The following is a 25,855-nucleotide window of genomic DNA, read 5'->3' as shown; positions in this document are numbered from 1 at the left end:
GTGGGAGGAGACACACAGACCATAAAGCTGCTTGTATTTTTGCAAAACCTATTAAAATAGAACTTGTATCAAAGCTATTCTCCAGGCTGGCAATAGCCTGCTCAATGATACTGAACCAGAAAGTTTTCTGGTGTGATAAAAACAGTCCAAAGAGGGTAATTTCATTCTTATTTTTTTAATCATTTTAATTCAGTAGCTGAAGCCATACCTGCAGGAAATCTTAAACCTTTTCATATGATTGAAATTTTGAATTATAGGAAATACTGTAAATATTTTCTCAGTATTTCAACTCCTAGTCTGGGGATCACCAGGAAATAAAGTAACACAGGGAATTAGAAGAAAGTTTATTGATTATTTTTTTTCTGGCTTCAAGAGGGGAAGCAAGACCCACCCAGATCATCCAAAAGTTCATTTCTGTCCTGACCCTTTTCAAAAGTATACCATTAATGAAAAAAGTCAATGACCAGAGACGATCAAATCTGTAAGCAGTGACATCTGTTCTTAATCCTGCTTGCTGACCAACATTAACAAGAATACCTTCTATATTCTATTTAATACGTAACAACCACTTTCAGAATTTCAAGACTTCAACACAACACACCAGATATGGAAGTTAATGTTTCCATATCTCTGAGAAGTTAAGAAAAAAGAACAGCTCTCTAACTTAAATACCTAAAGGCGCTGTCCTTTTTCACACAGATCAAGAAAAGCCTACTGTAGAGTGCAAGGTCCTGTGCTTTTTATCACATCTCAAAATTCTTTGTGGACCAGGTTAGTCAGGCCTTGTTGCTTACTGTAACTGCTGAAGACAAGACAGCTTGCAGAGCAATTACATGGCATTTGCTCTTTTAGATCATATTCTGAGAAACCACCTAAAGAAGTATCTGTACTCAGATACAAAGCAATCTTGAAAGCATGATAAACCACAAAGACTGCACTGACTATGCAAGTGCATTGGCAATATCATCTGCATAATCTGTCATTGTCCTACCTCAGTAATCTAATCTTTTGTAGACAAAAGTCTTTATGTCAATAGAAACACTGGGACATTACACTCAAAGCTGCCTCCTTTGGGTGTCTTAGCCCAGTTCCTCAGGTGTTCTCTGGTGAAGGAGCCTCCCTGGAGTGGAGCAAAACACATGACAAAGAGGTAGATCTACTCTAACCACATTCTTGTCAGCAGTCTGCTGAAAGGTCACAGGCATATGAAGCCTTTTCCCTATACTCCAGTCCCTACAGGTGTAAAATTCAAAATATTTATCTTGTCGGTAAAGTGCAGTGAATTTTGTTAGAAAATATTAGTCTGTAGCTCCAGTTAGTATCATACTAAGCAAATACTTAACTCTGCCTCTGGAAGGACTGTGTTTGTTATTCTATTTCCACAATGATGCACCTAAGCCCAGTGAAGGTCTATCTGAAGATAGTTTAGTAAAATCCTGACTAATTTTAAAGAATAGAGAATGTTTAAATGGAGTCGTCATTAAATCCCATTATAACATATCTTTTCTCTTGCCTATGGGTGGGGCGGGAAGAGGCATAAAGCTATATCAGTGAAACAATTTCAGTCTAAGCTTTCATTCATCATTATCTCAATCTTCATTTCCGCACTCAAAATGGCACTAAAGTATGCTATGTCACAACTATGTTATTTCACTTAAAAAAAAAAAGTTCCAATTTTAATTTAGTGTTAAGAGAACCTAAAACTTTGCTACAATGATTGCAACTGCATGTCCATAGCAGATGAAAGGTGAAAAAACCTGATTAAAACATATGCAGGTTCTCTTGCAAACATGCAGAAGAATAACAGCCAAGAGTAATCATCAGCCTTTGCACACTGAAGAAACGAACGCATACTCCCTTGTCCACATAACAAGGCGATGAGCATTTTGTGAATGCATAATGTTATTCAGCAAAGTACCTGATAGCAAAGCATACCTTTAAATGGGCACCATATGCAAATCCTAACTTGCCTCTAGAGAGGAAACCTCTCCTTTGTGGATGTCAGTTTGGCCATCTTCAAAAAGAGATTTTTGGTATTATTGAATGGTCAGTATAGGTCTCAGCAAGCTTAGCTAGATGAACAGAACTGAAGTCTTTGTACGGTGCTGGGTGGTGTGAGGGCCACAGACTACCTCAAGCAAATCCTATGGATCCTTTCAACCTTCTCATTTACGAAAATTCAGCCTTCATTTTCAAAGACTTTTAGCATGCTGGGCTTCACATGACTTCAAACAAAGAACAGCCTCTGGGAAGGCAAATCTTGACTGTCTTCTGGTTGTTCACAAACCACCACAGGACAAGGCAACTGCACTAAGCAATTGACAAAATAAAGAAATAAACCTGGAAATGCAAATATTCACTAGCACTTTTTCAAGGTCCTCAAAAGAGAAGAAGAAAACACCATGCTTACCTTGAAGGGAAAAACTTTGAGTTTTACAGTTACTTCCCAAACAGAAGGCAGGCTGAATCAGTAAATACATCAGCCAAATCCTCTACATTATTGTTTAATAATTACTTTTCTCCCACAGTGCAAGCATATAGCAAGTTCATTCTCAGACCTAAGACCACTTAGGCTACCAGACCTCGCCTTAAAAACAATACCACCAATCAACAGGGGTGACCTGCTTTCATGAACTATGAAATAGAATTGATTTGAACCCCAGGGAACCACAACTGGTATCAAAGTGCTGCTAATGCAGTACAGAAACAGTGGAAATCAGTAAAGAAGTTACAGAAGTGGCTTACAATATGAATGACATGGAATAGGTATTGGGAGTTTTCCATTCATGTACATGGCTCATTATACATAGGGCTACCACCGATTCCAAGGCTGTTTGAACCATTCTGAATATTGATCTTGCAATTAATCGCTTGCAAGAAGCAAAAGCTCCCCATTTAGAATATAGATTGTCAGTAGAGATTTGTCCTTAACCAATTACACCATGATGCTTCACTATCACAATGTTGCTGGTAATCAGAGGGGGAGTGTGCTCTTCATTCAAGTCCAATATTTGAAAGGTAGTGAGCCACATTGTATAAAATAAGGATGGAAACCCATTTTTGTAGCAAGAAAAAGAAAAATTTAAATTAAAAGTCAGGCCAAGGTTTTGCTACAAAAAGCCATCTTATTTGCTTAAAAGAAACAACCAACATACAGGATGAAGGCATCACTAAAATCAGTTTCATATGAGTAGGGAATTCAGTCCAGGAGTTGCCTGTGACCAATGTAAGTAGTTAATTAGAGCTGAGGAAATATTTTATAATGAAATGCTTCTAGCCAAATTTATTCCAATTGTGAAACATATGAAAAACAGATTGCTGCTTGAACATTTATTTACTAACTGAATTTACAATAATTTGTGAATATTGTGTTTGTATTCTGTGAATTGAATGCAGTGAATATTTCATAGCGTCTACCAAATGTTCATACAGGGTGAAGAGGGTCATAATACACAGAAGGAGAGCTGGCCAGAAACAGCAGGAGAGGAGAAAAAAAATCTTTAAAAAATAATAAATAAGTAAACAAGACTTCTGCCAAAAATCTGAAAACACATTTGAAAGATGCATCAGTATTTTCTACAGCAATAAGGATGCATACCCCAGAACTAATACTGCAATGGGTACTGTTAAGAAGTTTCATGGAAGTATGCCCATTGTCTGTGCTAAATACCATTTTTTTCTATTTAATGCTTCAATTATTCAAGATAAGGTTTTTGCACGCTACTAACCATGACTTTCAAGGACTTGAGATGTGATGAAGAGGAAATATTGATTGAAGTAGATTCTCTACTTATGACTCAGGCACACAATTCTAATAGATATATTATTTTAGTGTAACATTTTAAACCTTTATTTAAAAGCATTTTTCCCATGAATCATAACTAACTAGGTCATATTTTTATTTTCTTATTTGAACTTCTGTGAAAAAAATAATGGACAAGAAAGAAAAGTCTCTATAAATAATATAAGGAAGATACCCTCCTTTGGCCAAATGCCAAATCAAAAGAAAATTACAAGTGTCTGCCCTGGGTTTAGCAGCAGCAGACATTTTTCTCCTTCTTGGTAGCTGGTGCAGTGCTGTGTTTTGACTTTCGGGCTGGGAACAAAGCTGATAAAAATGATGTTTTGGTTTGGCCAAGGACTTGGTGAGCCTCATGCTCTGCCAGGGAGGAGGGGAAGCCGGGAGGAAGCAGAGACAGGACACCTGACCCAAACTGACCAAAGAAGTATTCCATACCACAGCACGTCATGCCCAGGGTATAACTGGGGAGTTAGCCGGAAGGGCGAGGGGGACTGCAGGGTTGGAGGAGGTATCGGTCAGTGCTTGATCGGGCTGGGGGGGTGAGTTATCAGTCGGCTGGTGATGAGGTGTTGTATTCTCTTCCCTTGTTATGTCTCTAGAATGAAGAACACCGCCTCCCCAAGATCGTGTTGTACGGTGAACTTGCCACTGGTAGCCGCAAGAGAGGTGCCCCAAAGAAGAGATACAAGGACTCCCTGAAACAATACCTTAGCCTTGGCCATATTGACTACCATCAGTGGTCCACCTTGGCCTCCAATCGGGAGACTTGGAGGCACACCATACATAATGCCGCTGACTCCTTTGAGAGTTCACGAAGAACTAGTCTCGAGGAGAAAAGACAACGCAGGAAGAATCGTGTCCCACCTGTTCCACCCAAGGAGACCTTCTGCTGTGCTTTTTGTAGCCGGATTTGCCTATCCCACATTGGCCTTCTTAGTCATCAGCGTGCTTGTAGTAAGCGTGGGTAAATGCCCTTCCCAAATCTTCGTTCGCGAAGTCAAGCCATGATGATGATGACTATTATTGGTGGTAGCAGCAGTGATTTGTGTTATACCTTAGTTACTAAACTGTTCTTATCTCAACCCGTGGGAGTTGCATTCTTTCTGATTCTCCTCTCCGTCCCTCTGAGAGTAGGGGGAGGGCAAGAAGTGGGGGGAGTGAGTGGACAAGCTGTCTTGTCTGGAGTTAAACCACGACAGTGTCAAAGTTTTTCTTTCTTTTTCTTTTTTTTTATAATTTTCACTAAAAATTAAACAGAACTAAAATTTAAAACATCAAAGAAAGGCTACTATTAGTAGATATGGCTACGGCTATCAGATACCACACAGGTGCTGAAAATTAGCTAAGGAGATTAAGTCCCTGCCAAGAACTCACACAGATTCTTCAACAACAGAGGAAAAAAGATTCCTCTGGAGGAGGCTGGAGTAAAACTAACAAAGAAAGAAGAGTGTGGGGAATAAATAAAAGTGCTAAAGAAACCTTTTTTCTTGGAGTGGAGGTGTCTAGGAATCTTGCCTGCCCTCTCTGGGCCTAAAGATGTAATAGTGGTCTTTTCAGTCAAGTTTGGTTATACTATATATACTTCCTTTCTCTTCTCCCCCCTCATTTTTAATATCCAGCTTGTTAGAAGTGCTACTCAAGCACAAATCTGACAGCCATATCCCTAGACTGAAAATAAAAACTGAGCAGTGTCACAACTTAAGGCCTTTTTCCAGTTTCATGGGACTAATTTTGTCATAATGCCTTGCCTACAGCCTGAACTTCTCAGCTTCTTGTTGACAGTCAGGACACAGAGCCAGAAAGCCCTGGGTCAGTTCCCAAGGATGGACACACTGACATTAAGAACCCCACAACACTACTGTATAAAACCAGCATTCCTGTCAATGGAGGGAAATTACAAGAGAGCATGGGTGGGAAACTTCAATATCCCAAACACTTCATTTCAGAAATAAAAAAGCTTGTTTCAGTGCTTTTGAAATAAAACTTTTACCAACATTTCTGACTCCCTGTTAAGTTCAGTGTTTGTTTCTTTCCAGTTCAGTCTGTAATAAAAACAGACTTTTAAACGGGGATTAAAAAATAATACTTATTGCATGATGTGAATCCCCTTTTAATTTTTGGCCAGCTCTCTTTTTTCCCTATTGTGCTCACCACTGAGTTATATTCTCGAAGATATATCACATTCATTGCAAAAACATTGAAGTCTAACGCTCATTACCTGCAACTAAATCAGCGCATGGGCTTACTGATGACTTTCAGCAAGCACTGATGTAAGTAAGAGATGAATGTTTAAACGTCCATTGATGGCAAACTCAGAGGGATGCCAATTCAGCCACAGCCAATTCTTACTGTAGTTCAAGTCAATGTTTGTGAACAGTTTTTCCCTGTATTTGCTCAGCTCTATTTAATGAAACATGCTGGACTGCCTACAACACAGGGGATTTTCTTGCAATATGCTCACTGAACTCACAGTTACAGGAATGAATCTGAGCTGGATTTGCTCAGAACAAAAGTCATGTTTGCTGCTAATTATCCCATACAGGGAAATCTACTGAAGGGCTGAATGTAGGGGCAGGAGGATACAGGTTCATAATCACCATGGATGTATGCTGGGTTTCAGGGTTGAACAAGCATGCCTTAGTGAAGGAGTACTGAGCAGCGAAGCCAGGTTGGCCCTGCACAGCCATACAGCTTCAGAAACAGACATCAGCATGCAGTTACCTGAGGTTTCTTCACCTTAATGATCCAGGTGGGAGGCACAATGACAGCAGCGTGAGCCCCCAGGGAACATGGCTCCTCAATGTGATGTAGCATGAAACAGGTGACTTTGTTATGAAACTGGAAGAGGAGAAAAGAGTAGAGTGGATAAGGCAGCCAAGAAAGACAAAGAGGAAACGTGGCGAGTAAGAAGAGGGTGGTAGCACAAAAACTGGAGCAATATTCCCAAGTCTACCACCTTCAAGCCCTTCAAACAATGGAGTTTTAGGAACATATAACTAAAGATCATCTTCCCTAAAGGCATCTTCCCATACCTTCTTACAAAAAAATCACTCCTGCTTAAACATAGATCAAAGACTGAAGAACACAAGCTAGTCTAATGCAGCTGTATGAGATGACAATGGCAGAGCACTGATGGGACGTAACCAGCAACTATGTTGTGCAGCAAGACTCTTCTAGGGAACTTGTGTCAGCCAGGTGATGCTATGGTGTCTTTGAGGGAAAGAAGCAGAAACAGCAAAACTGGGGGTGATACAGAGAGAGGGAACCCTGAGAGCCATGAAAAACAAAATTACTTGCAGCATGGCTACTCAGTGAAGCTGCTACCAGTCTCCCTGAGTACTGTTCACTTACCGCCAGCTTGCACCAGGAACAACTGATGGCCACAATCTCTTTACTATGGAAGGAGAATTTCTGCTGAAAGCCCTAGAATAAGCAGGAAAAAAAAGGTTAAATTCCTCCTGACTACAATAAAATTTACACCTTTAACCCTTGACAGGTGACTATGACAGGCTAAATCCATCCACCAGTCAGATACATTGGCTCATCCTCAAAGCTCTTAACCACCAAACAGATTTCTGGGGGATAAACAATGACAGTATTCATAGAGAAGGCTCTTCAACTGGTACATTTTCACATACACTTTTAAAAACACTTCTCCAAAATGTCATGTTGCTTCTTAGATTTTACAGTTAAAAACAATGGAAGAAGAAATAGAGAAGGAATGCCTATTGTAATGGATTTATACAGACCTGATAGATTCAGATTTTCTGTTCACCAAAACATTCTCTCACTGCAGACTTGTTTGTTCTAAATATAAACAAGAATTTGGTTTTGTTGATGTGTTTGGGGTTTTGATTTTTTTTTTTTTTTTTTTTTTTAACTACAGAGTGGAATCAACTACAAAGTCTGTGTGGAAACGTTCTGATTGGGAAATTAAATTTATTGTTTTATTGAGCTGACTCAGACCAAAATCTTTTTAGTAAGTTCCAAAAAAACCAAGATGGTCCAATTGAGATCAAACAGATAAAATATTTCTTTATAGTTTTAAAAAGAAGAAAGTTCAACATTACCAGCAGATGTGAGATTTTATTCCCCTACAGAAGAGCTTCATTTTGTAGAATGCAAACACAATTTCAACAGACATATCACTTCACTCTAAATTCTAAACCTGGAAAAGACCACTGGGTCATGAATACCCTTCTTGCATCCATCCCTGGCGGTGTCCAAGGCCAGGTTGGACAGAACCTTGGATGGCATGGTCTAGTGTGAGGTGTCCCTGCCCATGGCAGGGGGGGGTTGGAACTAGATGATCTTAAGGTCCTTTCCAACCCTAACTATTCTATGATTCTATGCTATAACACAGACAATAAATGGTAAGTTACAGCCTAAAAATTTGTGTTCAGTTAAAGCATGTTTTAGCCAGAGAAAGAATTGAAAATAAAATAATTTTAGCAAGTGGTAGAAAGTCCAGAGCTTCATGGAACATTTTGTCATAGTCACCTTCACTGCTTAGATTTCAGATTTGCAGTTGTCTGTATATGTTATTCATTGGCTTTTATCAAGCCTCTCTATACTACAGCTTGCAGAGGGACCACACGGCCAACTAAGGCCTGTTCCTGAAGAAGCTTGTGTCATCTCTGCCTAGATTTTTTCTATTTTTAAACCATTCCCCTAATGCCTCAGGTTTTACATCCAGAGAAATTTAAAGAACAGATTCTTCACGACAATATTAACTAAGCATATTCAGGTTAGGGCATGGTCAAACGGCTCCGCAGAGATAAACTGGCCAGCTGCTTCTGGCCGGGAAGACATAGTCTTCCACTGTATGTGGGCACAAGAACAGAGCGACAGTAAGTATGGTATGAGTGCTGGAATGGAGGTCTCACAGTGGACAAAATGGTCTATTCTCATTCATTTATCCTAGTGCTTCTTAACATTTCTCACAAATCTCACTCTTTTTGTCCCAAAGTATATTAAGAAAAAATTATTTCAGCTCCTCACAGGCATGAAATATTTTGATTTGTTCTGCCTTGTAACAACCAAGGGAGAAATTGTTCTCTCCCACTAATAAAAACCTTAAATTCAGTACATTAATTCCATGGCCCATCAGTTGTGTCTTTTAAACATATGGACTGAGCAGCTTGCCTGGTTCTCGATGGACCGTTTTTCATTTATTCAGTTAGCCATTTGGCTTTTAGAGAGACATTAGAGAAAAACATATTAATGACAAGTAGCAATAAAACACCACTCTTCTTCCTAAAATTGCTTTACAAATGTAAGCTAATTCTTCCTAAGGATACATGTTTGAGGTAAGATAGCAATCTTTTGAAAGCTATCTTTACAAAGAAAGGAACTAATTAAATAAAGCGATGTACTGCAGGTCACAGTGAGATTTGATGCAGACCCCCCCATATTCCACCAAAAATTATCTTTTCTGCCTTCTCTCAGTGAGAAGGAAGACAAAAATTCATCTATCTTGCTCCTGGGTCATGCAAGGAGGCCTTCCGCACAAAGTTAGACATTTTAGGATAGAAAATTCTTTTCACCTTTGTAAGTAAAGCAACCTAACAGTACCTGATTAGCCCTGATTTACTGGCACCCAATTCCTGAACAACACATAAAATCCTATGGTTTGAGCTGCTCCTGTAGAAATATGCAGTGGTGCATGCCAGAGGAAACATATTTTAAGGAATCTGAATCCCTGTCTTGCATTGACAATTACATTTGTCTAAATAGCCAGGATCAAAGTGCACATTAATATAGACAGACACCCATGCACACAAACAGAGCACATAGGGATTACTAGCTCCAAGATGGTTCGGTTGTATTCTCAAATGTATGTATCTTTAAAGAGTATTTTCACATCAGTGTTAGGGCTACTAATATTTTTTTGGCACATATTTCCCAATGATATTTATTCCCTTTTTAATGCTCTCAAAGATATTTCAACATAACATTACTGTAAGAGAGTCATGTATTATTACAAGTCAAATAAAGCCATGAAAGGATGTTGGGAAGCATTGATTCCTTAATTAATGTTTATGATTTGAAACATGAAATAGCTATATTCTAAATGCTCTCTTTACTCAAATTATTATTAATGATCATTAAAATACTTAATATCCAGTTCCAGCCATTGGATAGGACTAATATTACACAACGAGACCTACCAGAATCACTAAGTATTCCATGAATAATGTTTTCTTTTACTGCTTTAAATTTATTGCCATTCCATAAAAATGATAGATTTTTTCCCTTTGTCTTGTGTGACAAGAGAATATAAAAGATGGTTCTTACTCATATGTGTACAAAATGTAACAGCAAAGCACAAGACAAGCAAGTATTTTGCTGTAATAGGAGACTGCTTAACCAATAAATATAATATTTTTCTTGATGTTGTTTTCCTTAATTCTTTCTGTTTCTTGACAGAGAACAACTCTACTAAAGCACACCCATGTTAGTCTTAACTGAATATTTCTTATTTAAGAGGGAAACTGTGAACTTCTTCATATGAGTCAAGGCTGATAGGAATTACAGGACGTAGTAGTCATGTTGCCCACGTGAATGTGTCCAGCACAGGTTTTGATATGACAGCTAGTAAGTACTCCTATTGCAAAATCAACTAATGCCTCTAGGGCAGATACAAGCCAAAATGGCAGAGGAGGAAGGCAGTATCATTTCAAAGTCACACCACAAGAATGCTGTACACCAAGTGCCTTGCTGCACTTTTCCTATGCTAATGGCCACAAAAGGACATCACATTTTTAATGCGTACCTTATTGCAGCTGATAGCTGGTGATCTACATCAGGATCCAGATACAAATCTGATTTTCCTCTGACTTAAGCACTGTGCCATGGAGGTGAGACACAGTCTAACTAGTTGATGTTCAGAGGGAGGAAAAAGTATAATACAGTCCTAGAGAAAGGAAATTAAACCCCTGTGTTGGTTCTTTTAATTATCTCTCAACAGATTTCAGGGATTCATAATATTTCAGAAGAAAGGTCTCCAGTAGCTAAGGTATTTCTTACCCCTTTTTATAGCTTTTTAGAAATAAACCTTTACAATGTATGCAGCAGAGGAAATGTGGAACAGTCTCACAAATCTTAGAGTCTGCCAGGGCAGAAAGCAAGCAACATCCTTCCTTTTTCCAAAAGCCTGAAAAAAATAAGACATCACAATTCTGGCACAGAAGACAGCACTACAAGAACACCATAGCAGCACAGGCTTAGCTTAATGAAGAAAGAAGCTCAAGGAGCCACAGCCTTCCTCCTCCTCATTTTCAGCAGCCAGTGAAGCAACGTGTACCAGGAACACATGATGTGCTCATTCCTGCAGATGCAGCTGCCATTTTTTTTCTCACATGGGAATCTGGGCTGCTCCCACACAACATATCAGGCTTGTCATCAGCCCTTAAAAGAGGCCAGGTGCTTGGGATAGAAGGATTCCAGTGACCAGAAGGACCTACTGGATACTCTGAATTCATAAGTGCCCAGTGTTGTGCTTCGTTGAAAATCTTACCTTTCCACACTGCTTACATTTCCCCTCCTGCCTCCGCCTGTGCACCCAGTGATGGCGAACAAAGTTCTACAAAAGAAGGACAAAAAGATGTGTTATAGGAAGCAATGGCAGCTTGAACTTAGTGCTACCATCTGTGTGAAATTAGTTTACAGACACAAAAGCAAAAGTCCCTTCAATCAATGCAATCATCTCTGGAGCAAAATTCAGCAGCACCAATGGGAAACCCAGACACTGCCAAAACTGGAGAAGGAACAAGGATGAGATGGTGTTCTTTATCGGTATTGAAGTGTGGCCAGGACTACTCTCTTGGTGCTCTTCTACTAAAAGAAGGAAGTTCATCATATGATGTGAAGATAATCATCACCTAAGTACAGAGAGCAGAAGTGCCCAGCCACTTCTGTGTTCAGCCACAACACAGGATCCCACTCTTTTGCTTGGCAGTACAACCTTGTAACACAAAAAATCACAAGTCAATGCAGGAGAAGCGCAGGAGGGGAAGAAGAAGCAGTCATTAAAGCAGTCTTTTCTCTATGTTTGGACTACTTACATCCAGAATGGCAGCAAGAGGTGCGTGAGACACAGGAGGGTGAGCAGGACTGCTGTTATGTTTGCGCCATGCTGTTATACCAGCCAACATTAAATCACTGATGTGAAAGGGAATTGAGCTACCTCTGCTAAGAGCCAGCTGGCCACCAAATCAACTATAGAAGTTAAGAGGTGTTTTTGAGACACTGGCTTCTAACTATGTAAGGCAAATATATAAATATAATAATAACAGTAAATATCCAACACCTTCAAAGGAGCTTAATTCATACAGTAACTGGAGGCAAATCACAAGGGCTTTGAATGTTTGATTATTTTTTCTTTTTTTTTACTAAAAATACCTTAGGATGCTAGAGATACATCTAGGGAAAAGAAAAAAAGCAGGAATAGGTAAGTGAAAGAAGAGGGAAATCAAGAAAAAAAAAAAAGAATTATAAGGAAGAAAATGTATAGAAATGCAACAAAAATAAAGAAGACAGAATAGATGGATGAATGGAAAAAGAGACAACGGAAAGATAAAATTGTTTCTGTCAGTGTAAGTAATGGAGTGCTGCAGCTAGAATTCACTTTACATGTATTCTGGGGAGGAGAACATGTCCCACTGGGAACCAATAATCTGTCTGAGATTCTTCTGAATCTAAAAGCACTGCTACAGGTCCACACCAGATGGATCAGCACACAAATCAAATGAAAAGCAATCTTCATTTGTCCGTTACTTACTTCTCTTGGAGATCTGGAGCCTCCTTCTCGGAAAGTTGGTTTGCAGCGAAAATTAATCTGGCATTGAAATAAAGCTGTTAGAACTGAAAACAAGCTAAGACAGAATTATTCCAATATGTTGATCTAGGTCAAATTTCCAAAATACTTATTATCTACTAAAATATTAACTTCAATAGCTGACCAAAGTAAATAATCTAGATGCCAGCAAATATATGCCATAATAATTCTCCTTGCTAGACTTCTACACAACCCTCATCTTCACTAATGCTATTGCTGCCTGTTCAGCTCAACTATTTAAACTGTCTCCCCCTTGCTTAGAAGGAAACACTTCATCTGTTTTGGCCTTTTTGTTGTTTTGGGGGTTTGGCTTGCTTGGGGGAGGGAGGGCTTGCTTAGGGATTTTGGTGGGGGTCTTTTGTTGGTTGTTTTTTTCTGATGAAAGTCATTTGCAACCAAAGAGGACTAGAGCTGAAGTCTCAAAAGTTAATAGGACCTCAAAATCTAACCTCTGTAAGACCTCTTTGCAAATCCTAGTGTATAGAGAAAACAAAAATACTTTGGAGAGAGGCATGGGAAAAGACCAAAATATATGTGAGTTAAGGATACACTAAATCAAATAGATTCAAGCTTAAGGTGACTATCTTTCAAAGAATATAACACTTAAGGAAACTGCACAGGTATGCTTTTGTTATGAAAACAGAAGGATCAAGTTCACTTAAATTTAAATACAACCGTTCCCATATAAATAAGTTTAATAATGACTTTCAAAATAATAGCTCAAAGGAGAAAAAAAAAAGACAAAATACTCATTACTTAAGAAGAAAATAAAGACATAGCAATATTAATCTTTCTCCTGGGACTACTATTCGCTTTTTTGTTGTCGAGTTGCAGCAGCCTCACAACAAACAAGACCTACAAGTTACGTTTATTTTACTTACAAATGTACACCTTTGCAGAGAGGGCCAAGAAGAAGCCTTATGTACCAGTTTTAAACTCCACAGGCTTAAGAAGGATGCAGACTTTATAATATCTTCTGCTAAGAGATAAATTTCATGGTCTTCAGAATGAAATAAACAAGCTCAACAGAATGGGGTTTTATCTAAGTGCTCATTTTCTCTAGCTGGCAATGCCACCAGCTCGCTGGGCTATGGAGAGTCAGTGAGCACTGCTGATGATGAAGGAAGTCATGAAAAATTCACTGGTAGCACTTTGTGCTGAAAGTGTGTGCTAATGTTAATTTCACTGTTCGTAAAAGCATCGGGGGTGGAAATGGTACCTCTCCAACTTGCCATTACAGCAATCACTATGACATTTGTCAACACAAGTCCAAATACCTGGAAAGCAAAATACTCTTTCCAAAGGGTTCCTGCTATAAATTTGTTACACATCAACTTATTTTATGAAGGACAACATTGCAAAACATACAGGAGTAAAAAAGCAGCTCTAATGAAATCAATGGGGAAATTTCCACTCATATTTCTTTGCACATATCCCACCAAAAGACAAAAAGGTGGGGTGGGGAAGAGAGATTAACACATTACCGGCTAAAGCTGATGAAGACAAATCACTGTGGGGAAAACTGAAGTCAATGACAGACATTCTACAAGTGCTTGGGGGTGACAAGGGCTCCTTGAAGGAACTGAAAATCATGACAGATGCTCACAAAATAATAATGGTACTAAAAGGCAAAGTTTTGAGCAGAAAATACTATAGTCTAGTAAATACCATGAAAAATGTTCATAGTAGCATCTTGTGCTGCATTGCTTGTGATAAATATAGCTGTCAAGATGAGTTATGCTGGGTTAATTGAGAAATTTTGAAAGTCCTATTTTGTACATTACAAGATTCTGCATTTTTTAGCTTCAATTTTCAATCTAGAAGTAGAGGGAAATTATTTAAAAAAAAAAAAAAAAAATGGAAGCATTCCATGGTGGAGCGGGGGGTTGTTGTTGTTTGGAGCTTGCTTTGGTTTTGGCTTGGGTTTTGAGCGGTTTTTCTACCTTTTTTCTCTTTTAATGGTTCACAGGGTTTAGAGAAATATACTTTAAAACATACGCTGTAATTTAAAGTCAACAAATATACTGGTAAAACTGCTATGAAAACCAACTTGGCATATGGTGTTTTCACACTGAAGCCTCAGTGAGACTTAAGTGCTGTCCACATCAGGCTCCAGCAGATGGCAACCTCTTACCTTCTCTAACTGCTCCATGCACGCGTTGTGGACCACAATCTTGCAGGCAGCACACTTCCTCCGCAGAGCAGATTTCTGCAAGAGGAAAAAGAGACGTGTGTGCATAGAGGTGCGCTATTCCCAGAGGAAAAGAAAAGCTGTAAAAAAGAGAGATGTTTCGCTCCTTGTGCAACATATATTTTTTTCCTCTCTTGGTGCTCTCAACTGTTCCGTATACTGAAGAACGGTCTGCAGCTCTTCCAGTTTAGAGCTGGACTTCGTGAAAAAAAACAGAGCCACAGTACTCCAGCTTGTGAACTAGAACTTTAAGTAGCAGATGAGGTCGTTAACAGTGCTGATCACCACTCCTAAAGGGAGCAGCCTGTGAAGATGATGAGCAGAGACAGTGAAAAGAGGAGAAACACCACACATGCAAATCAGAGAACTTGGACCAGTTCAGAACAGTCTGTCATGTCATGCTTATCGTATAATATTTAATTTGATAGGCTTGACCATTGCATTGCAAAAAAATATTTGGGTACTCGGGTGATTTAGCAGAGGATGATAACCTTCATACAGAAGGTTGTTTAATGATTATGAAATATTACAGCAGGGACAAAATTCTCAACCTAATTATACTGGTTAGTTTTATTCATTTCAGTAGGCCTTTAAGGTAATTCCAATTGAATCCCCTGACCAAAGCATATCAAAGGCAAGAGACTGCCTCCAGGAGAGAGAGGAAATATATTTACTATTATTTCTTGCATATACTCAATTTAATAAACCAGATGGAATTAATTTCCATAGAAGTTTGACTTATAAACTTGTGCTTGAGGAACAGAAAGTTTATTAAACACATAATAATTAGAGACTGATTTGCTTCTAATTTTTACATTCAATTTATTCATATTCATTTAAATATCTTATAAACTATTTCTTTAGAATTTTCAATATATTGTAAATAAACTCTACAAGAAACAGGAAGTACAGCTTTAGCTCACATTATAGATAAATTGTTATAAATTATTATAATTTTACTAGTCTCATAATTATGTCTCATAATTTTCTAATTACACCCTATCTGTACGTGCTTACAGTATGTGGAATGTTGTTCTAATGTTTCACCTGAAGAATGACGGTATCGTGTAAGACTAAGCTTTCATGTGCTTTGTGATGTGCTAGCTTTAAGTGTGTTTTTAGTCTGTGTTTCCCAGGAAGAGTGAAACAATATAAAGTAATCCATCCCTAAGATGAAAAACTGCAAAAAGCAAACAAAGATCGTGCCTTATGAGCAGCTTTTATATCTTGCTTTTTATGTTGTTCTCATGATTCTTGAATATCGGTGGCATTGCAAGTAGTTGCAACCATTTATAGTGAGAAGCTATGTTTTCCATTACTTTTAACTACTTTATCATACAATGTCATCTTCGTATTCCAGAGATTATGAGTTAATGTTTTTTATAGGCTAACATTATATGCAAAGTCTATGCAGTTACAGCTTAATTATTTGTCACTACTTCTCCACTGAAACACATTTGATCTTAAATAATCTCCATGTAAAAGAGCTAAGTCAAAGGAAGATGAGGGCTGGCACAGGAAAACACAGTGTCTTCAAAAGATTCAAAATGGAAAAGCATTAGCCTCTTGACAGATCAGGTTAAACTAATCACTATTGAAGTTAACTGGATTTTCCTTTCCATCTCTAGCTCTTAAGGTAATGAAGTCCCATACCCTGGGACTATAAACTCAGATCTTGCTTCCCCCAAATGGAACCAATATACTAGTACTTTAAAGTGAAAAGATTCTCAGTCAGGTCAAGCAAAGTCCAGGCAAGTAAGAACTGAGCAAAGTTAAGCTCTGATGCTTCCTAAACACGACTCAACATCTCTAGGCCTATTGGCTGGAAAAGCTTGTCACCACATACGATGTCTCCTAACATTCCCAGATAAAAGTGTAAATCAATGGATCTAATTAACCAGCTACTGCAAACAGTCCTTCCAGCTCCTAGAGATACATTTTTAAAACTAAGACACAACCTTGAAAATCATATGCAGTATATTACTAAATTTCCATGCTCCTTTCAAGGAGCTAATTCACAGGGAATTATTTACTTAGTCTTAGAAAGGCAAACTTCTAGTAAGACCATAAGAACAGTCATACTGGGTCAGACCAAAGATCCACTTAGCCAAGCAGATCCTGTCTCTAGCTTTGACAAAGCCTAGTGCCTTCAGACCAGTATAAGCACAGGGTAAACACAGAATGGCTCTTCATAGAATACCAGCTTGGAAGGAACCTCAAGGAAACTTTCTTGGAAAAAACACAGACTGGATAAGACAGCCGTTTCCAACTGAATCTTAAAAGTGTCCAGTGCTGGGGAATCCACCACTTCCCTTGAACATCACCACACAATCAACAGGCTCTTACTGTTGGGACTTTGCTTCAGTATTATTTGAAAGCAGGCATAGACTTCCCAGGCATAAAGTAACTAATTTGCTTGAGAAATTCTGGAGAGGTGGATATTAAATTTGAGCTATGGAAAGCACTAGTGTTTTGGATCAAAGGGCCCCAAAAGCTGGAAGTGGTTAGTGAATCAAAATGCTCTGATTTGGATCAAATGACCTGAGGTTTGGGCTTGGGGTCTGTTTTGTTTTTTGAACAAAAGTGAAAAAATGGTATGGTGAAGAGCCACAGGCAGTATCCAGAAACACCATAGAGAAGAGGGACTCCCCTTACACTTTGCAGTCTAAGGCCAGATGCTCCCTTAAGCGCTGATTTAAAGCAAGGGCTTGAACACAGGATTCCTACTGTCTCACCATATTTCCTATATACCAGTTTAAGAGGGGTATGGTATAAGATGGGTTTGGTCTTTTTCTTCTCTTCTGCTGAAGCAGTTTAACTAAAATACTAGGTGAAGAGCTTCTGAAGCAGACTGGAAGTATAAATGTAACTCCCCAATCAAAGAAGAGATACACGAGTTAGAGATCAAAACCTTCAATACGAAAAAGCAAACCTCAAATATTCTTGAATAGGAGAAGGCAAACACGGGAATATGAGCACACTAATGAGTGCATTCAAGAGTTTGGAAAATTCAGTTCAAGTTCTTGTAGTGATTAAAATCACAAATATTTGATCAGATCCTATTCTCAGAGACATTTGTGCATATAAATAAAATAGGATACTTTCTTTGAACATTTCTGAAATATCTCAATATTCTAGCCTTTTTTCCCCTTACCATATCAATAAAGATACTCATTAAAGCCATTCTCATTGTGTATATAATCTGGGTCACACAAAAATCCTTAGGGCTTTTTCCCCAAGCAGCAAAGTCTTAAACTAGAAGCTTTTTTGCTCCTTTTGCATTCTTTCTGGAGCACAGGCATCAACAAAAGCAAACAATTCAAGCTCCCAAGTGTCTGAGTACTATACCAGTCTGAAGTCAGGCTTGTTACCTCAAAAAGGAAGAAGAAAGTGGAAATAACTCACTGAGAATTTGACTTGGCAGCTTTCCTCCCCCAGGTAGCAGAGGTCCCCAGAAACGTTTGTCTCCAGCCACAAATGCTCTCCATTCACAGCATTTTCCTGAGGAAAGATGATTGTTATTCTGCTTTGTGAAACTCAGCTACATGAGTACAGAGGGGGAAAAGAAAAGGAAAAAGATCTGATTTTCTCCACAAATTCACATGTTGTTTTGGTTTTCCACGACGCAAAGCCAAAAGCCATAACAGTATCACCCTGGGAGGCCAACACTGCTTAAAAGATGTTGATGATACAATGAATAAGGTATCACCAATCAGAAACACGTTTTTTTTATGTACAGTTCAGTGAAACTTTGCACTCACGTTCTTCCCACATGCTGCATAGTTTAACTGAGACTCTAGCATGACATATACACAGAATTGTAAATAAACAGAAAATCAAGAGAGGTGGATAAAAACCACAACTACCGAACTTTGAGTTGGAGATGCCCAAATATTTGAGAACCAGGCCCAGAAGTGCAAAATAACATACTAACTATAGCTTTAGGATAATGGGATAGTTTATACAAGGAAAAATGTTTTCTTTAGAATGGCTGGATCAACACTGTATGCTTATGAAAACATCAACAAACAGTTCAGTGCCCAGGAGAGACCAGACTTCAATTTTATGCCTGAAAGAATGATACTTACACTGATATCACTCTCAAAAAAGAAGAAAAAAATCTACCTAGGAAACTCAACAGCTAGTAATGATTGACATGGTGACATCTGATTTTTCTTTGACAGCCTCATTTGACCAAAACTGCACCTCAGTTCTATAAAAAATCTAGCTCTGAGGAAATTTGGTTGTATAAAGTCTAAAGTTTTCACTTGACCATAAACCTGACTTGACTAAAAAAGCCTAAGAAGCCTACTGTACACTACCTGAGCAAAGAGAATAAACACAATTTCTGTTCAGCCAGAATTAGAGCACGATGGAAAACGCTTTGACAGTCTCTGACATTTGGTTCCTACACTGCAGAAGTCACAAATGATGACGCTTACCAAACAGATGGCGTCCGACAGCAGGATGCTCTGAAATAGCCATCTTGGTTAAAATAATTTATTTTAAATACCACTGACAGCTTCAAAGTGCTGAAATGAGAAAGCTTCTCTTTCTGTGTAGATTTCTTAGGTAATGCAGAGAAGCAGAAGCGGCAAAATCCTTTGCTTTCTGGAGTATGAATGCATCCACAATAGCCAAAACCTGTGCAAGTCTTCATGTGGTGCCTACAACAACTATGGCACTCACTTCAAATAAATCAAGACAACAACATCGGGGGTTTTCTGGTACACGGTCTACCTGTCCACAGGTCTAACTTCATGAGATGTTCCCATTGTGTGCTATCCCTCAGCACAAGGGGCTGGATAAAAGTGAGACTTGGATTCCAGTCTACCGCCATTTGTGCTATACCTCCATTTCTTCTCATACGTCTGTCTGCCTCTTCACCTGAACTATAGAGTCCCTGGGACAGAGATTTTCCTGAACTGTACAGTTCAGTGCAAAATAGTTTAGGTGAGGATTTTTATTATGCAAAATAATTTTTGAGGACTTGAACTAGCTTAAGAAATTCTTTGAAACTTACTCAGACGGTAAATTATTCAGACTGTAAGTTCTTTCCCTTCAAGTTTATATTTATATTAAAGTAATTTTCTTTTACAAGAACTGCACCAGTTTTACAGCATACTGATAAGACCACTATGTCCACAGTATTGGTCAACATACGAAATTCCTGTCTAGTTTGTGAGGAGCCAGACAAGAGGACCAAAGCAGGAGGGTATGAGCTCAAAAAGTGCTTGACCTGAACACATCCTTTGTTGACGAAACAGTGCAAACTCAACATTATAAGCCAGAGTTAAATTTCACAGATTAGAAGAGATGTTGGGAAGGATCAGCTGTTAAATCTAAGTAAGAAAGCACACAGCTCTTGGGACATAGTTTTTAATGAGGAATCAAAATTATATAAAAAAAATAGATTAAACATCCCTTCATTCAGACCATGTCCACATAACTTGCCATCCAGGATTTCTAAAGATAAAGTGGCCTATTTCCATAACCTAGTTTTGACTGATTCTATTCTTTACCGTTCCAGACTGTATCATAGATTCACATGTCCGACTTTACATCCCAGTGTAAATAAAATCAGTAAGTAGCCTACAAGGATGACCTCTGTAGCTCATGCTATGATAGAGTTCTGACAAGACTAGATAATAAAAATGTAAATAACCTGATATGCTGTAAGTGGCACACCTCCAGATACCTACTGCCACAAACAATTTCACAATGCTGTGTGTCAAAACTCACAATTTCAATTCCAGCAAACTGACATTGGAAAAAATCTTTCACCCTGAATTAGAGCAAAGACCTGAGACTTCAAGGGGTAATGGGTTAAAACTTAAACAGGGGAAGTTTAGATTGGATATAAGGAGGAAATTCTTTCCTGTGAGGGTGGTGAGGCACTGGAATAGGTTGCCCAGGGAAGCTTTGAATGCTCCATCCCTGGCAGTGTTCAAGGCCAGGTTGGACGAGGCCTTGGGTAATATGGTTTAGAGCGAGGTGTCCCTGCCCATGGCAGGGGGGTTGGAACTTGACGATCTTAAGGTCCTTTCCAACCCTAACTATTCTATGATTCTATGATTCCCAAGATGAAATGTCCTCTTGCAGAAGAGCTTTGCCTGTCGATTACTTTGTCTCAATAAGATCAAAAGGAATTATTTGAACCTCACTGTTTTGAATTTTGCAGGACACTGTCATTTATATGATGAGTATGATGAGACATTCGGTTGCTGTTTATGGGAATCAAGATGATACAGTCAAAGGAAAATGCTTTGACCTTTTCTAAACCAGATTTTCCTTTCAATTTTAATAGTAAATTTTAATAAAAATCAATACGTTTCTATGAAGAATTTTGACTTCAGAAAATCAGCATTTTCTACTCCAAAATTTACAGGCGGCATTTCACAACGTGCAGGACAAAGGGGCACTTCATCTACCAACACATAAGCTGACAAAAGGTCTCTGGGATCATGTCTGGCACGATCTTTGGTTTAACACAAAATTAAAGCACAATAAGGGCTACATCATCATTTCTATATTTTGATACAGGGTTTTTTTCTCACAACAGTTTTGAATTCAGTGTTCAGCAACCTTTTCATAAGTACTTTACCAGCTTGTTTTATTTTGCATTTGACATCTTTGTTTGGCTTTAAGAGTAAATAGCTACTAAAAAGGCAGTCGTCCTCTTTCTGTCCTTTACCCCTTAAACTCCAGTCTCATGCTTTTGCTATTTTCCTCATGCTGGAGCTAGTGGCTGTGAAACTACACATGAACCAGTATAACTAATTGCAAAAAAATAGATAAATTTTCTCTACTAAATCAGTGAGACAAAATGACTCACCCTGGGACAATATAACTGCTGGATCTGACAGATGGAGTGGTGGGTTAAAGGTTGGTTCAGTGGGACCTCATAGTTTTAGTACCAACTCAGTGTTAGAGCAGTTTAACTGATCTGTCAAATCATGCTTTTAGTCTGACAAGTTTTGCTTTGACTTGCTATGTAGTGAAGAGACAGTCCATCGTCATGGATAAAACAGCAATTACCATAGCCTAATATTCTGCTGTTAAAAAGAAAATTGGGAACTCTCCTTCCTTGCCTGGCTTCTCAGCCTTTGCAAGAGTGAGAACTCAGTGTCCTGTGAAGACCTGCTCACTGAAGCGGAGGCAGCAGTGCTTTCCTAGTAGATGCAGTCTGCTCCACAAGGGACACATGAACTCAATATGCTCTCCCACATGGAGACCTCTCACTTGATTGCTCCTGATCCATTATCACCTTAATAGCAAACAAAAATAATTTCAGTACAGCAAACATTCCTTGCATATGAAACAAAAACCACAGACAATCCCTCCTCTCCCTCATGTGAGAGAGATATAGGGATTCAAGGGCTAGGAGTTTGGGAATGATGTAATTACATGTGTGTGATCAGAACTTGTGCACATTTCACCAATTCAGCTACATTTCTTCTCTTAAATGCCCCATCATGGCTAAATGACAAAGTATTACCATTTTTCTAAAGCCCTTAAGTACCTCTATACCTCACTGTTCTTCAGGCTGCAGTCAGCATGGTTGCATGGTTTCAAAAGCAATACAAATAAGCCCAAGTAATTTAATTTGCCATGACAAGCAGCTACAGATATTCAAACAAACACATCAGTCAGTCCAACTTTCTAGTTCAAAGGAGTTGTAACTCCAATTGTAATAGGAAGAATGAAGCATTCCAACACTCCTGCCATGACTGGCCTTCTGCAAAAAAAAAAAATAAAATTGTAAGACCGATCCCTAAAATAAGTCATTAAGAATTTTTTCCCCTTGGTAACACTCCAGTGAGAGATTAATCTTCTTACAAATATACATTTGGGTGATAAACTTATTAGTGTAAAGTTAATGCTCATCAATCTAAATTTAATTAAACCTATTTGTAAGCAAAAATCACCTCTAGCCCTTTTCTCCATGATGTCATTATCAAGCAGAAACAAACTTGTTTGGAAGTCTTTTTCCCAAATGTGTGTCTCATGTTTGGCTTGTGTTTTACTCTTAAATCTGAAATTCCAGAGTTTGTAATGCTTATGTTGCAAACAACGGCAACGTCCTAAATGTTTTTCTGTTGAATTATATTCTCAATTTAACACATTTTAATTTCAGAATATTCTTCATGTAGAAGTCACCTTTCCTTTAATTATTACAAATGTAATACATGGACATAAAAAAAAAAAACAACAAACCCCATTGTGCAGATGCAGTACTATATCATTATTTCAACATAACTTGCAGATACATAGGCTCCAACTTTCAGAACTATTTTTGGACATGTAGCTTTTAGGCCTAGTTCACCACATTCTCTATCTTATTATGCTATTTTCTTTTCCACCACCATGCTTTCCAACATCCCTGCATCAGTTGCCTACTCCTGTATTCTTTGTTGACCTCTTGAGACTACTATAATCTAAAATATCATCTGTATGCTGAAGCAGAATAACAATGTTTGTCTTCACAAAGGAGCAATGTCCAGATGCTGTCAACTGAGATGATGATTCCCTATGTTCTCATGAACCATTATTTCAGCTGACAAAAGATTTGCTGCAAAAAAAAAGACTGAAGTTAAGGGAAAAAATATACCTGTTTTCAAGAAGGGCATCTTCTGTAGTATTACTCTATCCTCTATAATACTGGGGAAAAACATAGAGATGGCCACCATTTTGAAATATGACAACCTTCTTTTTTCTGTTTCAGTCTCTCTGGAAAGAATACTAGCTCACGAAACCTCAATGAAAAAACAACAGCAGGGTAGGACTACTGATTCTGAACCCATGGCTTCCTGCGAAATTTCAGCAGTTTTTAAGGATGCATGGAGCTTGCATTCAGCACTAGTTATTTAAGTGGAACTAAAGCTCTCAGCACCTGTACATGTTTTTACGCAACTAAAGGATACCCATACCCCAGGGCTCTCCTTTCTCCTGTGAGTGTCTGATAATGTAGATCTCTTTAACTGAATACTCACTTCCCAATTGCAAAACTTAGCCATGCAGAAACTCTAATGGAAGGGAAATATCTTTCAATGTAAAAATTAGTATAGCTTTTAGGAACTAATGATATGGAAGCCAAACCTTTCACACAGAAAAGAAATGCATTTATCCACATTATTGAGAGAAATATTTCATCCTATGTAAAACAGATTAGCATATTAGATGCATGTTAATTATCTGAAGTCTACATCACTAGGCACTTATAAACACATACGGTCCATGAAAGTAAATGAACAGCACTACTGACTAATGCTAAAAAGACCCAGAACATAATGCACTGCAAAGTCAGGTTCACTGATTATAAATACCTCACTAGCACAGGCCTTCTTACTGTCTATTTATCTAGCACATTCTTCATCAGTTTGCCTACAAGGGTGTAATGGGACATAGTTTTGAAAGCCTTGCAAAAGTCAACATAACAGCCATTGGTCTTACCTCATCCTCTCATTAAATGACCAAGCCAGTCATTTAATTATAGAAGGCGGTCACGTTTGTCAGGCATTATCTCCTCTCCATAAATTCATACTGACTACTCTCAATCACTTTCTTATTCTTAATATTTTTGTAAATGGCTTCCAGAAGGATTTGCTCCAACACCTTCCTAGAAATCAAAGTGAGGCTGATCAGTCTGTAGTTCCCTGGATCCTCCTCCTTGTTCTTCTTGAAGGCAGGATTGATGTTTACCTTTCTGCAGTCCTTAGGAACCCCCTCTGATCATCATGACCTTTCAAAGACAACAGACTGCTCTTACAGTTATATCAACCAGCTTTCTCAGCACTTATGTGTGCATCCCATCAGGCCCCATAGACTTCTGTATGTTCAACCTGAGCCTTCTGTAATTGAATCATCCTCTACAAAAGTAAATCTTCCTCGGTTCAGTCACTGATGCCAGGGACCTGGCATTCATGAAGGCAGGTCTTACAGTAAACAAAGAGGTTAAAAATAACCCAAAACATTGAACACATTGGGTTTTCCAGGTTCTTTGTCACCACATCCCTTCCCCCATTCAGCAGTGGCCTAACATTTTTTCAGTATTCCTACTGCTGTTGATATGCCTCCAGAAAGCATTTTTGATGCCCTTTATATTCCTGTTAGATTCAACACTGGATGAGGTCTGGCTTTCCTTACCCCATACATATGCAGTTGCGTGGTGCTTTTATAATTCTCGGTGGGTCTGACCCTGCTTCCATATATTGCTAAAAGCCAGTTTTCAGCTTCTACTCAAATGCATAGTTTTGTATTCCTGTTAAGATGTATACGATTCTTTTTCTTTTACACATACAATTTATGGTATAAAGTTATAATATTTCTCATCTGAAAAACATTCACCTTGCACCCAGAGAACTCTGACTGTGCATTCACAGAACACAAAGCACAAATCAGTCTCACATTTTTTTCACAGAACTCCAAGAATGGAAGCTGCATGTCTTCAAGTGATTCTTTAAAATACATAACCAGGGTTTTAAGTTTTGTGGTCATGGGCCATAAATGCCTGTTTAGGAAGAAGGCGAGAAATAGACATCAACAGACAAATGCATTACAGACAAACAAAATAAGATACATTTGACCATCAGGAAGCTCAGCACATGAAAATCCTAGTGACTGTCAAGATTTTTGTAGGCACCAAACAAAACAAGACCTAGAAGGCAGTACTTAGGAAGGAAATTACGGGATGACTCTGTGCAATAGCTTACGGTTATTTTCCTTGGGAGTAAATGGCACCATGAATATAAACAAATATCTAGATCCCCAGTGGTACACAGGCACTGTATGAGGTGGCTCAATCACTACTGGGCTAGAATCTCAGTCCAAATCTTGGCTAGAATTACTTAGTTTACCATTTAACACATGGGAGTGATGCCTAAAATGGTGGAGGGTGGGAGAAGGGGCTATGCTTAAACATATCACAAGGACAGACATTTGAGATGGTTCCTTTATAATAAGGCATATTCTGCATTCCCCTCTGGCTATAACATCACGTACTCCAGAGAAAATATTTCCTATG

The 25,855-nt window shown here is 38.5% G+C and overlaps 1 protein-coding gene across 5 annotated transcripts in view; it reads right to left on the bottom strand.

Annotated features, from left to right (window-relative positions):
- Positions 1–25,855, bottom strand: part of DGKI (diacylglycerol kinase iota) — a 208,261-nt gene that overhangs the window by 103,131 nt on the left and 79,275 nt on the right. For 3 of the 5 annotated variants that reach the window (XM_061372000.1, XM_061372002.1, XM_061372005.1), the window contains exons 3-8: positions 18,238–18,333; positions 14,776–14,850; positions 12,585–12,641; positions 11,322–11,387; positions 7,154–7,225; positions 6,524–6,640 (exon numbers count right to left, since the gene is read on the bottom strand). In XM_061372000.1, the coding sequence (XP_061227984.1) occupies positions 6,524–6,640; positions 7,154–7,225; positions 11,322–11,387; positions 12,585–12,641; positions 14,776–14,850; positions 18,238–18,333 (483 nt within the window). The remainder of the gene's footprint in view (positions 1–6,523; positions 6,641–7,153; positions 7,226–11,321; positions 11,388–12,584; positions 12,642–14,775; positions 14,851–18,237; positions 18,334–25,855) is intronic. The other 2 variants (XM_061372001.1, XM_061372004.1) reach the window with 1 other exon arrangement.

The sequence above is a fragment of the Neopsephotus bourkii genome, unplaced genomic scaffold (genome assembly GCF_033783945.1).
Source record: "Neopsephotus bourkii isolate Nb327-2 ecotype Australia unplaced genomic scaffold, CSIRO-AGI_Nbou_v1 NB_1589, whole genome shotgun sequence".
Classification (NCBI taxonomy): Eukaryota; Metazoa; Chordata; class Aves; order Psittaciformes; family Psittacidae; genus Neopsephotus; species Neopsephotus bourkii.
Note: the sequence above shows the minus strand (reverse complement) of the source record. Positions and strands in the feature narration are given on the sequence as shown.